Source organism: Gossypium hirsutum, chromosome A03 (assembly GCF_007990345.1).
Source record: "Gossypium hirsutum isolate 1008001.06 chromosome A03, Gossypium_hirsutum_v2.1, whole genome shotgun sequence".
In the NCBI taxonomy this organism is placed as follows: domain Eukaryota; kingdom Viridiplantae; phylum Streptophyta; class Magnoliopsida; order Malvales; family Malvaceae; genus Gossypium; species Gossypium hirsutum.
Window position 1 is genome coordinate 112,005,396 of NC_053426.1, and position 14,193 is coordinate 112,019,588.

Below are 14,193 nucleotides of genomic sequence, written 5' to 3' on the forward strand. Positions count from 1 at the left end.
TTTATCATATATTAATTTACAATTTTGTAACTTTTGAAAAGATTAAATATAATTTTTTTCAATTTTGGGGACGTAAGTGTAAGTTCGTAAAAGACTATAATTTCAATTTTCCAAATTTGGGACCTTTGCCTGCTTGTATTTCTCCCTTAAGAATGAGTAAAAGTCGATTCAAACTAACTTAACGAATAATTTTTGATTTAATTGATTCAATTAAGTCAGTTACGATAGTTGCAATGTTTATTGTAGGAGGTTAAAAAAAATTTTTACGGTTGGTTATCGATTATGATTTTCATAACCAAATCGATTGATTTCACAACTTTTATTATATATATGTAGATATAAATTGTTATTTTTAATATATATATTTATCAAAACTCAAATCTAGTCCAATTAGATTTAATTAGATCAATGTTAAGTCATTCGATTAAGAAACAACAACGATATTAATTAAATTAATATCTAGTCCTGATAATTTAAAATAAAAAAGAAAGGTAGAAATTTAGCAAGGCAATTTAAAAAAAAAATAGGAGAGGTCGGAATTGTATTATAAAATTTGAAAGTTCAAAATATAATTTTATCATATATTAATTTATGATTTTATTATTTTCTTACGAGAACTAGATTTTTTTTTATTTAGGAGGCCAAATTGTAATTTTATCATATATATATTTATTATTTAATGATTTTTTTAATGTAATTTTCTATTTTTGAAGGGAGGCCAATTCGTTACCTGCCCCTTTGCGTTCACCTATGTTTACTAGAATATTGGTTGATATAAGATGAATGATCGAGGACCACTATGTAAATTTGAAAAAATAATTTGAAGAAAATTCAAGTAAAATTAGCTCAATTCATATCGTTGCTATTGCAATATGCTTAAATACGTAATATGATTTATTTTAGATATTTTGAAGAGTATAAGTAATTTAGAAATTATAAAAAAAGTAATTTCTTAAAATATTACTTTTTTTTTTCATTCAAAAATATCCAACAATATTTAACTTTTTCAAAAAGACAATATTTTTAAAAATAAAAAAGTAAAAAGGAGCACCATAAAACAAAAGAATCCCATTCTTTTATTTACTTTTTTTTTCCACATAAAATTATATTTCACTAAAAGCTTGACAAGGAAAAAGTTTAAAGTATATTAAAATTATGGAAAGTCGTGGTGTCGGGTTTAATTTTTTTTTAATATTAATTGGTTATAGGTTTTTATTTAGGGGTGAAATTAGGGTTTGGCAAGTATCCGGTATTCTTAAAATAAAAAATTATACTTTGACCTCTTTTAAAAATGATAAAAAATTAATTTAATCTTTTAAAAATTATAAAGATATATGCTATTAAAATGATGAAATTACATTTTTAGTATAATAAAAATTACAATTTAATTTCGCTCCCTCTAAAAAAATTTATAGCTTCACCCCTGTTCTTATCATATATACTTTTTTTGATACAATGTCTAGAACTATCCATAATCCCTCTCTAACCCTTAAATAGGAGAGTAATGCGCTTAAACATACTCGAACCTACGTCCTTCTGCACTGACAACAATACTAATGTAAATTGAGTCAAGGCTCAATCGGCTGGTGCCGAATTTAATTAATTACATAAATGACTAAAAAATTATATTAAAAATAATCAAAATTACATTCAAAGTTATCTAAATTAAAAAAAATTAAAGACATTTAAATCATACAAATAATTATTTTTATACAATATTGGGTGTTGGATACATCAAATAGCTATTAATATTATATTAATATCTTATTTTTAGAAAAACTAAAATATTATATTAATGTCATCAAAATGGTATTTATGCTTTCATATTAAATATCATAGAACATCTTGTGGTGATAATTTAGCATATGATAATTTGTTTTATGAAATGGGCAGATTAGTCCCTGTAAGTTAGATTAAAGAGTAAATTAGTCCTTATTTTGTTACAAAATTCATTCATTTGTTATGTTAAAAATCGACATGGCTGACCCGATAATGTCATGTGGCGTGCCACATATATATCACGCTGGCACACGTGGACCAATTTTTAACCGTAGAAACGGATGAAATTTTAAACAGAAGGACTAGTTTACTCTTAAATCTAATGTACAAATACTAATTTGTCCAATTTTTTAGTAGATGGGTAAAATGCAATCTGACTCGTAGTTCAAGAGCTTCCATGGTATTTTTACCCAATTATGGAATAAATTTATTGCTTTATAAAATAAACGAGTTTTTAGTAAATTCACAACTAAGTTGAGACTTGATTAGTGAATGACATAAACTCAATTAAAAACATGTAGCATAAATATTGAATACCGAGATATTTTTATTTATTTTATAATTAATTTTAATTTTTACATAACGCAATAAATAAATTTAAAATAGTTAAAATAACTTAAAATTATTATATAAAATTTTATTTTTAAAAAAAATACCATATAAAAGTTATTGATTTTTTACTTACTTGAAAATTATTCTTTTAGAAATATTTATGAACTTGTTTTGAAACATTACTGAATAAATGTCCAAAAATCATAAAAAAATTATGTTGTACTGAATAAATGTCCAAAAATCATAAAAAAATTATGTTGTCAAATTAAGTGCAAAAATTCAAATCCCAAAATTAATATGAAAAAAGATCAAGAATCGAGTTAACATGGATGGTTTGAGAAATTCAAAAATCCGACTAAACTAAATCAAACTCACCAGTCACCTCTTGCTATTGATACAATAGATACAACATGTATTTAAAATTTGATCTACATGTTTTAAATTTCCTTTCCATCAAATCTAAACTTTCATAGAACACCGAATGATACTTTAAAATATAAATTATAGCATTTTAAAATTTGAAGTTTAAACATCAATTTTGTTATAGTTTGATTTTTTTTTCGAACAATCTCATTATAAGTTTTAATCATATCTGTTTTTTTTTTTACACAATACTTACTCATAGTTCTTCCCCAACTTATAAATAGGAGGATAATGCGTTTTAACACACTTGAATCCATGTCCTCCTACATTAACAAGAATACCCATACTAATCGAGTTAAGAAAACCAGCTAAATTTAAGGTGAAATTTGATTTATATTGATTCTAAAAACATGTGGCCAACCATGTTTTTGTACGTGATCCGATGAAAAAGGTGTCTTGTAATGTTTGGTTTTTGTTTTAAAGGTGGTGAGATTAATTAGTATTAAACAAAATTAATTAATTAATTAATTAATGTGGGTGATGAATGGTAGGCAGTGATATTCTAAGACATTGTCGACCTAATATTAAATAATTTTTATTTAATAAAACGACAAAAAACAAAAAGGGTCTTAATTGAGAATGATGTCTTATTTGTTGAGTATGAATGGTGGTGGGTGTTAATCACTTTTTAATTAAATATTAAACATTTCATTAAGTGAAGAGATTGAATGGTCCATGGTCAATTAGGGACCTTATTGTGAATCATAATTTTTTTATAATTTATTATATAAAAATGTTAAAGTTTATGCTATTCTCAACACTGTTGTTATAATTGGAAATTAACATGTTCGATTTCTATTATATAATTTAAAAAAGAATGACTCGATAAAAAAATTAATTGATACAATCAGTAAAAAGAACTCTCCAATCCTTCTCAATTTCAACTAAAAAAATCGGGATAATTTAATCTCCGTCAATTTTTTTAAAAGAATGAGCAATTAAGGATAATTAGTCACGACCAATAATGCATAAAATTCGATTTTTAATATTTCCACGTTTCGCCCCTAGCTATTCTTCAAATTTTAGCATCCTATTAAGAGAAAGGGATAATTGTGTTTGGCCCCTTGAATTTTTAAAATTTATTTAAATACCATTTTTTTTAAAGAATAGGGTAAATTTGTATTTGGTCCCTCTAGTTTTTATCCCTTAATTTATTATTTTATATAATAAATTTGGTAACAATTTTCGATAAAATCATATCTATTTACCTTTTAAATCAAGCAGATACATGTTTACATTACTTATTGATTTAATATTCTTATTCTTCCACTGAAAAAAAAATCTTATTCTTATGCTCATTATAAAGAAAAAATAAAAACAAACCATTATAATATTTAATACAAAATTATATACTATATGATTCCCTTTTACTTAATATAAATTTTATTTATTTATATGAAATATAAAAAATAAATAAAATGATAAAATTCATAATTTTTTTTAATTTCTGTGTAGCATCACGATTTTTAATCTTTATTTTTTGATATAATGCCTAGAATTACTCATAGCTGCTTTTAACATTTAAATAAGATGATAATGCGTTTCAGCGCACTTACACACATTGATAACAATACTGTTTTTTTGTGCAAAATCTTAAATATTATATATCTAATAAGTTTTGGGCTACCCCTTTTATGTGGTTAAAGCCCAAAGATAGTCTCTAGAAAAGCTAGAAATGGGCATTTTTGTGTATTGTTCCAAAGGGCTCACCAATTATAAGATGGCAATTATAAGATGGACCCTAATTTTTATTAATTGACCCTCTAAATCAAAATAAATTTGGCCCAAAACTAGTTGCCATTTTGTTTGTTATTTGTTTAAGACTTAGGGTTTATGTCATTGATGAGATAATGGACTTTACCTTATGATTTTATAGTTTTAGCCTTTCCTTCTTGTTTTGTTGAGCTTCTAAAATAGAGATGAGTTAAGATAATTAAATATTCTTCGATGCTTTAATTATTTAATTAGAATAATTGCGTTGTTGTACTTGAGGTCAATTTTAATATATATAACAAAGTTTTTGGTTGCTCGCTTAGACTTGAAGGTCCGCTCGAAAAGTGAAAAAATTTGGACAATAACATAGACTCAAAAAACAGGCTTAGACAAAAAATAAGGTTTATTTTTTAAACAGGCCAGGCATCAAGTAGTTTTTTGGTATGGGCCCAGCCCAAATCACATGCCTATACTTTTTTTTTGTATTTTCAATTTTTTGGAAAATATTTATTTTAATATTTTTTGTGTATTTGATGTATTATATTTTTAAAACTTGTTTTCATATAAAAAATTATTACGATCAATTCTAATCGGGCTTGAGTTTAATATTTTTAATATAGATTGAGTTTGAACAAAATTTTAGATTCATTTTTCGAATCCGACTAAACTCAAACCTAAAATTCTACATCAACTCGTTCCCAACTTAACCGACCCAACCCATGGATACTCAATGTTGACTTTGGATGTTTGTAATATCCATATGTAGGTAGTATGTGCTAGGTGGAAGATGAATGTGTCAAAGGCACAATTGGCATCAATATTCTGTCATCTTTTTCAAACATATGCACTATGAATCTCACTGGACATTTTATTTTAATTAATTACAACATTTATTGAAAGATGACCTTTCTTCTCCAAAAAGATATTTGTCATCACTTGCAGGTCTTAGGGTTCATTTTTAATTTTTTCAGGGCACAAAGTCATATATGCTCCAATTTGGTCCAAAATTTTCCATTTTCCCTTGAGATAAATTTGAATGTTTGAAAGATCAAACCATGGCCAAAGTTTAATATAAAGGGTTGTATGTCCAACATCTATAATATTTCAAATTTAATTTTAACTCGATTTATTTTATTATAAAAATTTATTAACTCAAGTTTGAGCAACTCCAACACAAAATAACCTCGAATGAAAATGACTCAAACAAGTAATTTAAAATAATTGAAACTTAAAATCAATAAAATCGAAACAAAAGTTTTAATCGAAAGCCAATCCATCCCATCCTAAAACTTAAATATATAATTTTATTTTTTTATAAAAATGTCCCTATTGCATATCGAAACCTAACTATTCGAGGTTTTTTTAATTACACCCCTAATCTGAATCAATTTTTAAGTGCTTAATTAAAGCTCAAATACCATCATGAATATACATACATATATATATGTAACATCATACTCAGAATCCATTAAAGTAGAACCCTAAGCTGATGATGTACACACAAATTCAATTCCTTATACTTTTACTGTAATGTTAATCCAAACATTTATATAATAATATAATAATGTAGTTCGATTAAAGTTATAGTTAATGATCAATTATTAGCATGATGAGGAGTTTACTTAATTCAAAGGAAGATATGCCCTAACCCTAACATTATTTAGAGGAAAAAAAAGAGAAGAGATTATTACATATATATATTCAGGCAGCCTCTTCTATCTGTTTCTCTTTATTCCCCACCACTGTCTGTTTTAGTTGTATTTGGTGTGTTGTCGTTCTCGTTAAGGATAATTGAAAGCACTAATCTTCCACAAAATATTATTTAAATACCAACCTAATTAAGCCTTTTTTGACATGGTCCCTAGGGTTTAGACCATGAAAATTCTCCCCTAATGGTCACACATTTTTGCATCTTCCCATTCTAGCCCTAGTAATCAATAGTTGATATCGATCAATGGCTTGTTTAAGGGTCAAGCTAGTAGTGCGAGATTGAAGATTGGTTCAAAGTTTAAGAGGATTTGAAATATTAGGTTTGGTAATACGGACGTACGCAAAAGAAAAAATTAGGCTTATTTAAAATATGAGATAAAATTAATTCATTTTAGCCCATTTTCAAGTTTATAGTATGTTATTTTATATATTATGAAAAATTAAATATATTATATTATAATGTAAATTTTAAAAATTATATTAAGTTAATTCTATTTAAAATTTTAAAATTATATTATGGTAGTAAATAATATATATAGTTACTAAATATTAAATAAAAATAATTATATTTTAAATTTAAAAAGTAGGAGCGGGTTTAAACGGATTTGTATTAGTTATTTGTAAATATTAACGGGTTTTGACAAAATTTAAGACTCATTTTCAAGTTAAACCAGACTTGGACAATTATGTATAGTATTAATATTATATATAACCCTAGCTCGAACTTGACTCAACCCAATTCATAAACTCTGTTGATGAGTTGTAAATAATAATTTAAACAAAGTAAACTCACCTTGATCATCAAATGAATTCTCATCTTTGATAATTATAATAGAGATGAAAGATTGAACATGTTAAAAAAGATGAGAAATAAAAGCTCATAAAATTAAGAACATCGAATCATGAGAGTTAGGTGAGATGGCAATGGTCTTTTCTAACTTAACAAGTGGTTGAGGGTTTTATCATCGCCTCAGCAACTTTAAAACTTGTGATTAGCATCTATCCCCTTAACGAGCCTACAGAATGTAGAGGATTATTTATTGGGCTCGTTCCAGTAAAAGCCTTGGGAAATTAAAAAAAATTAATAACACCATAATTGACAATTTTCATAAAATATGAGGATCAAATTTTGACAAATTAGAGGGATTGCTGAATTTTTGCAAAGTAGAAGGATAAAATTCATAATTATATAATTTTTTTTACAATAAATAGATTATTGTAAGGTAAAATACACATATAGTCACTTGATTATTTATCACTCAATTATGAAAAGTTAAAAAAAAATATCTAACTTATCGGAGATATATATTTTTGTCATCAGTCGCTAACGGATTAGCAACTATGAGTTCATAAATTGTAATGTGAGAAAAATTAAGGGTGTTTGAGTAATTTCCACTGACTTCCACACTAAGTACAGTTGATTTAATTAAGGATATAATCCACTAACTCATTAGACCAAGTGCCCCAACAAAAGAAAAGTGATCTTCTTTCACCTTTTTCTCTTTCTTTTGCTTTTGAATTTTTAAACCTAAAACCAGAAAAAAAGCAATAAGATTGCATTCTTCAAAATAAAATACAATCTATTTCTTGGTTCATATCCCTAAGGCTAGTTAGTAGATATAATGTTGATACCAATACAAATATATCCCCTTGTATTGCAAATTCCTTCATATATTCTCTCTTCAATGAAAAGAAAAACCCCACTTTGAAAAACATGCATAATCTCAAGAAGATTGTTCTACTTTTGTTCTTGGTTTCAACTTTTCTTTTATCAACTTCAATGGCAGGTGGGTTCTTTTTCTATATGTCTTTTGGTTGCAGCTTTTTGATCTCTCTGGTGCATGCCATGCACGCTTTGTCCATGAAAATGTTAAAACTTTTTAAAGTAAAAAATTATATATAAAAGTGCAGCTCAGTAAGGTTAATTAATCAATAACCCCTCCATTAACTTAAAAGTTGATTATGAAAACCAGTTCAACCCTTTAAATTGTAGTTCAATTTAACTTGCTTTTTTTTTTCCAACATCGAATGAAGGGTTTCTACGTATATACTCCTATGTTTAAGAGGGCATATATGAAGGTTTTTTTATTATTTAGATTGTGCGGAAATTGGGGTTTTACAGGTCGCCAATCTAAGTTCGTCAATATGTTGGCTGAGGAAGTTGATGCAGCTTTTGAGGTTCGTACTGCATTTTTCTTATCCATTTTCCTTTTTCCTTTTAAGATTTTGTATACGTATTCGTATATGTATATGTACATATCTTTGATTTGAAAAAGCTTAACTAGCTTCCAGGCATGGCAGCATATATGTTAGCTAGCCTGGTCTGCAAGGAGAAAAAAATAACCTTCATGGAGATCTCAAGAACAGTAACCCTCGTACATGCATACATACATACATACGAAGCAAATATTGACCTACCCCATCATTCTTAGGGTTTTCTTTTCCTTGTTACTATGATTACTTGTTACTAATCAATTTAGTCTTTGCAGTTCAACTTTAAAATGAAGATTTCATTTGTAGAATTATAAAAACTTTATTAAAGATATTAACTTGTTAAATGGTAAAGTTAACTTTGTGTTCTTATTTGATTCTTTTTACAAAGACTAAATTGATTCATTTAATAGTAAATGGATTAATTTGATAAAATTTGTATAATAGAGAAACAACAAAGTACCTTCAAAGTTATGCCTTTTTTAAACTAAATAAGCTATTATTCTTCGGTTTTACTAAAATGATCTATTTAGTAGTAGATAAAGTAATTTGATAAAATTTATATAATAGAGAGACCATTAAGCACTTCACCTTTCTTTTTTTTTAAATAAGTTCTTGATTTTATCCGAAAAATTCTCTTAAGATATTAAACCGTAAATAATCAATTCCGATACTTATGCGACCGCAGGAGATAAGTGTCGAAGGCGAAGCAATCCATGAAAGGCTGCTTAGAGCAAATACTAAAGACTATGGAAGATATGATCCAACACCAGCTCTTGTGAAGCCTCCTTTCAAGCTTATACCTAATTAATCAATCATGTTGGTGCATCATGTAGCAATATATATGGGTATAAATGAAGCTTTGCCCTATGCTTCATTTGCGTACTTGAAGAAAATGAAGCAATATATATATATAATTAGATATAATATATAGTATTTAGCAATAAACCTATATATAGAGAGATAATGTATTATATATATATGTCATATATTATAATACTAAGTTTCCAGGCTTAATGCTTCATGCATGTTAAAGTACAATGAAAGACACTCATGGCATGTTTGGGATATCATTTTATGATTGAATCATGTCGTGATCAAGTTCATTTAATGTTAAATATTACTATTTTATGTGAAATGTGTGTTGAGATGTTGAACTTTCTTCTTTTTATTTTTAATTAGATTTATTTCTCTTTGAATGATTAGTAATAGAGTTTGGATTTGATACATATAAATTTATACATTAAAAGTGAGTCATCTGCCGAGTCATTAAAAAATCTTTAAAATAAATATGAATGATAATAAAAATTTAATAATTAATTGAATTTATTTTTTGAACATAATTAATTGAATTTATTAATAGATGTATTACTAATAATTGGAAACAAAAAAAAAACTTTATATAAGGGTTTAAAAAAAAGTTAATTTCGTATTTTTTTGTACCCAATTGAACCCTCAATTTAATAAATTACATCAATCATTAAATCCTAAAAGCCGTGCTGACATGATTGTTAACAACTGACGGTTCAGGTAACTTTTCTTACTTCAATTGGCCCGTTAGGATTTAATAATCAACAACGGATTCCGTCAATCAAAGGAACTATTTTATGTAATTTTCAATTCGAGTACTTAATTGGGTATTTAAAAAAAATTACAATCTTGTACATCACCAAAAGAGTAAAAAACTTTACAACCGAATTTAGGATAATACTATTATTTTTTTTTATTTTTCTAGATATTTACCTGGACGAGTTCAGTAACTAATTCTTCGCATTCTGTAGGCCCATTAAGGAGTAGATGTTAGCAACGAATTTTAAAGTTGCTCCATACTCAAGGCGAGGATCGAACCCTTTACCACTAGTTAATTTTTTTAAAGTAAAATAATTAAAAATAATACTTCACATCATTCTGAATTTACTTTTGATTTTTTTTTTGTTTTTTAACTTCAGTGAATAAAATTAAGTATACTTTTAAAAATAATTTCTTAATAAATTTTAAAAGACTGGTCCTTCGGCTCTTGGGCCAAGTTTGAACCCATCCATGTTTAAACCGGGAGTATTGTGGTTTTCTATACTATAGCCCAACTCAACTCCAGCTATATTTTATTAGCTGCTTCAATTAAATAAAATAATGTATAATATTTCCTTTTTTAAAATGAAATGTAAAAAAAAAAAATATTGAAGTTTAAATAAAAACGTCTTTTGGTATAAATAAACGCATTTTTAATTTAATTTAATTTATTTTTAAAAAAATTATAAATGTATAAGTTTACTGATATACAAGAGTGAAAAAAATGAAATGGAAAGTAGTATCGAGTAACGCCGTTTCACTAATTTTGAGGTTTAGAGTAAAAAATTAAGACATTAAGACATAGAAGGATAAAAACTTAGTGTGTTAGCATTTTTAGAGAGGAATGTACCCTTAATAGCAAATGATTTAACAGAAGATTCAATCGAGTAATTAAGAATAAACGATTTTTTATGTAAGTGATATGAGATATTTGGACAATCGATAATTGAGTGACTATCCAGATAACGTAAAAGCAAAAATTTACCTCTTTGATTGGTTCTCGTATTTGTTAATTGTCACCGACGTCACTTAAGGTGCACGTCCCCTCCTTAATTCTCTAACGTGGCTGTTGTTGCGGAAGCGACGATAATATTAATAACAATATTATCAGAAATATTTAGATAATTATTATGCCAACAATTATACTAAGAAAATTCCCAGTTAAATTGGAGGGGTCACAATGGTCCCGCTTAAAACCCAACAACTAGACAGAACTCACTTAGATATTTATAGCAATAATAACTAAATAAATATAACCAACATAAAGCTATTAAATAAAAGCAAACAAATAAGAAATAAAATACCAGAGTTTTAACGAGGTTCGGCCAATTTAGCTTACGTCCTCGGACACTACCAAATTAATATTTCCTCTAGAAATATTACAAAGGAGAAGATTTTGGGATAATACAACCAAAGGGGGAGGGGTTCTATATATAACAAACCAAACCCCCTCCATTTCTATCTTTTCCTAATGTGGGATATTGCCAATATTCAACAAATCTCCACCTTGGCGATATTCCACATCTTCGAACATCTTCTCATAACACAAACTTCAATAGTGTCTTCAATTTTGCAACCAATCGCCTTCTTCCCTTTTGGTAGTTGTGCCAGCTTCCACATCTTGTTTTTCTCTAGAGATTGCATTTCCTCTTCCATTGCACCTAACCATCTATAATTCTCTAAACTCTGAATGGCTTCGGTGTAAGTGGATGGAATATTATCAACAACTGGAAGTGCATAAGCTACCATGTCAGTGAAACGAGCAGGTTTCTGAATTTCTCGTCTCTGCCTTCTGACTGCAATTGGCTCTGATTGCTGTTGAGGTTCTTGGGTAGAAACCTCTTCCTCATCTGACTCTGCATCTGCCAATGAAGAATCACTAGTGGTACCTTTTGCTGGAATTACCACACTCTGCTCAAACTCCACCTGCTGCGGAGTACACTCCACCTGCTGCGAAGTACTACTCACTCCTTCTGGATTTACCTTATTCAACATGGCAGATTCATGAAAGGTAACATCCCTACTGATTATCGTCTTCTTTGCCTCTAGACACCACAAACGATATCCCTTAACACCAGCATTGAAGCCCATGAATAGAGCCTTCTTTGCTCTTGGATCTAACTTTGATTCTTTCACATGATAATATGCAATAGAACCAAAAATGCGCAAGGTGTCATAATCAGTAGCAGGTTTTCCATACCATTTCTCCAAAGGAGTCTTGCCATTTATAGCAGATGATGGCAAATGATTGATGAGATGTTGAGCGTACGTCACAGCCTCAGTCCAAAACTTTCTATCTAATCCAGCATTAGATAACATACATCGAACTTTCTCCACAAGCGTTCGATTCATACGCTCTGCCACCCCATTCTGTTGCGGTGTTCCACCTACGGTGAAGTGCCTTACTATGCCACAATCTTGGCATATCTTCAGGAAAGGATCGCTTTTATATTCTCCACCGTTGTCTGATCGGAGAACCTTAATCTTCCTTCCTGTCTGATTTTCAACTTTAGTTTTCCACTTAAGGAAAACTTCAAGCACCTCATCTTTGTTCTTCATAGGAAACACCCAAACTCGTCTGGAAAAATCATCAATAAAGGTGACAAAATAACGTCTTCCTCCAAGTGATGGAGTCTTGGACGGTCCCCATACATCAGAATGCACATAATCCAGAATACCTTTAGTATTGTGAATCCCAGTGCCAAATTTCACCCTTCGTTGTTTTCCCAGAACACAATGCTCGCAAAATTCAAGTTTGCAAGTCTTTGTACCTTTCAATAATCCTTGCTTGGCTAGAGTTTGCAAGGATTTTTCACCAGCATGGCCCAAACGCATATGCCACAGCTGTGTTGCCTCAGCGTCCTTCTTGGTACTCGTAATTGCTGCTGCTGTTGTCCCGACCACTGTACTACCTTGGTAGTAATACAGATTGTTCTTTCTTATGCCTTTCAACATCACCAATGCTCCTGAAGTTGCTTTAAGAACTCCATCTCGTATTGTCACAACTAGGCCTTTAGATTCTAACGACCCCAAAGAGATGAGATTCTTCTTCAACTTTGGGACATATCGTACATCCCGCAAAATTCTAGTAGATCCATCATGACTCCTCAGTTTAATTGAACCTATCCCGGCTATTTTACATGTGTTATCATTACCCATGTAAACAACCCCTTCATCTAGTTTTTGAAATTCAAAGAACCATTCCCGAATGGGACACATATGATAGGAACAACCAGAATCCATGATCCACTCATCTGCATATAATGTTGAAGATGTCATACTAAGAGAAAAGTCTGACTCTGCTTCACTATTGCATTCTGCAACATTTGCATCTTGCGGAGTCTTCCCTTTTTTCTTCAATTTTGGACAATCTTTCTTCCAATGTCCTTTTTCTTTGCAAAAAGAACATTCATCTTTGGCAACAGCTCGACCTTTGGACTTTCTTCTCTTCCCCTTAGACTGACTTTGCTGACGACCTCTTGTTACCAATGCTTCCACTGCTGCTTCACCTGAACCTTTCAACTTATCCTTTCGGCGTAGTTCATAGCTATACAATGCAGCAGTTACTTCATTGAAAGTTACTTCCGATTTTCCATGAAGTAGAGTAGTTTCAAGGTACTCAAACTCCTCAGGAAGCGATCCCAACAACATTAATGCCAAGTCTTCGTCTTCAAAAGTCACATCCAAATTCAACAAATCAGCCACCAGCTGATTAAAATTGGTAATGTGCTCGTTCATCGTGGTACCAGGAACATAACTGAAACGAAACAGTCTTTTCTTCATATGTAACTTATTTTGACTGTTCTTCTTCAGAAATTTCTCCTCCAATGCTTTCCACAATTTACTTGCAGAAGTCTCTTTACTGAATGTATACTTCTGCTCTCTGGAAAGACATGATCGAATTGTACCACATGCCAATCGGTTGATGGTCTTCCATTCTTTATCATCAACCCCTTCTGGTTTTTCTTCCTCAATGGCAATATCTAGACCCTGTTGAAAGAGGGCATCTAGAAGCTCACTTTGCCACATGCCGAAATGACCTGTTCCATCAAAAATTTCCACTACAAATCTCGTATTTGCAGTTCCAATCCTCGGCAAAATGTACGAAGTGGAAGTTGTTGATATGGATGGTTTTTCTTCTGTCATTTTTGCCATAGCTTCTACTTAATAGCCACCAAATGCAGAATACCCACAAGCTTTAGGAAATGTTTCTGATGTGTAAGATCAGACTAAGCT

The 14,193-nt window shown here is 29.5% G+C and overlaps 1 protein-coding gene across 1 annotated transcript; it reads left to right on the forward strand.

Annotated features, from left to right (window-relative positions):
* The first annotated feature begins 7,705 nt into the window (after window positions 1-7,705).
* Window positions 7,706-9,526, forward strand: LOC107927863 (protein CASPARIAN STRIP INTEGRITY FACTOR 1). Its single transcript, XM_016858987.2, has 3 exons — window positions 7,706-7,964; window positions 8,300-8,355; window positions 9,077-9,526. The coding sequence occupies exons 1-3, from the start codon at window positions 7,892-7,894 to the stop codon at window positions 9,197-9,199; spliced, it is 252 nt and encodes an 83-aa protein (XP_016714476.1). The 5' UTR covers window positions 7,706-7,891; the 3' UTR covers window positions 9,200-9,526.
* The last annotated feature ends 4,667 nt before the right edge of the window (window positions 9,527-14,193 follow it).

Excerpts from the sequence above, each read along its gene's own strand:
- LOC107927863 (XM_016858987.2), top strand. The coding sequence starts at position 7,892 with ATGCATAATCTCAAGAAGATTGTTCTACTTTTGTTCTTGGTTTCAACT. Across the intron at positions 7,965-8,299 it reads TTTATCAACTTCAATGGCAG|GTCGCCAATCTAAGTTCGTC; the intron begins GTGGGTTCTTTT and ends GGGGTTTTACAG. Across the intron at positions 8,356-9,076 it reads AAGTTGATGCAGCTTTTGAG|GAGATAAGTGTCGAAGGCGA; the intron begins GTTCGTACTGCA and ends ATGCGACCGCAG.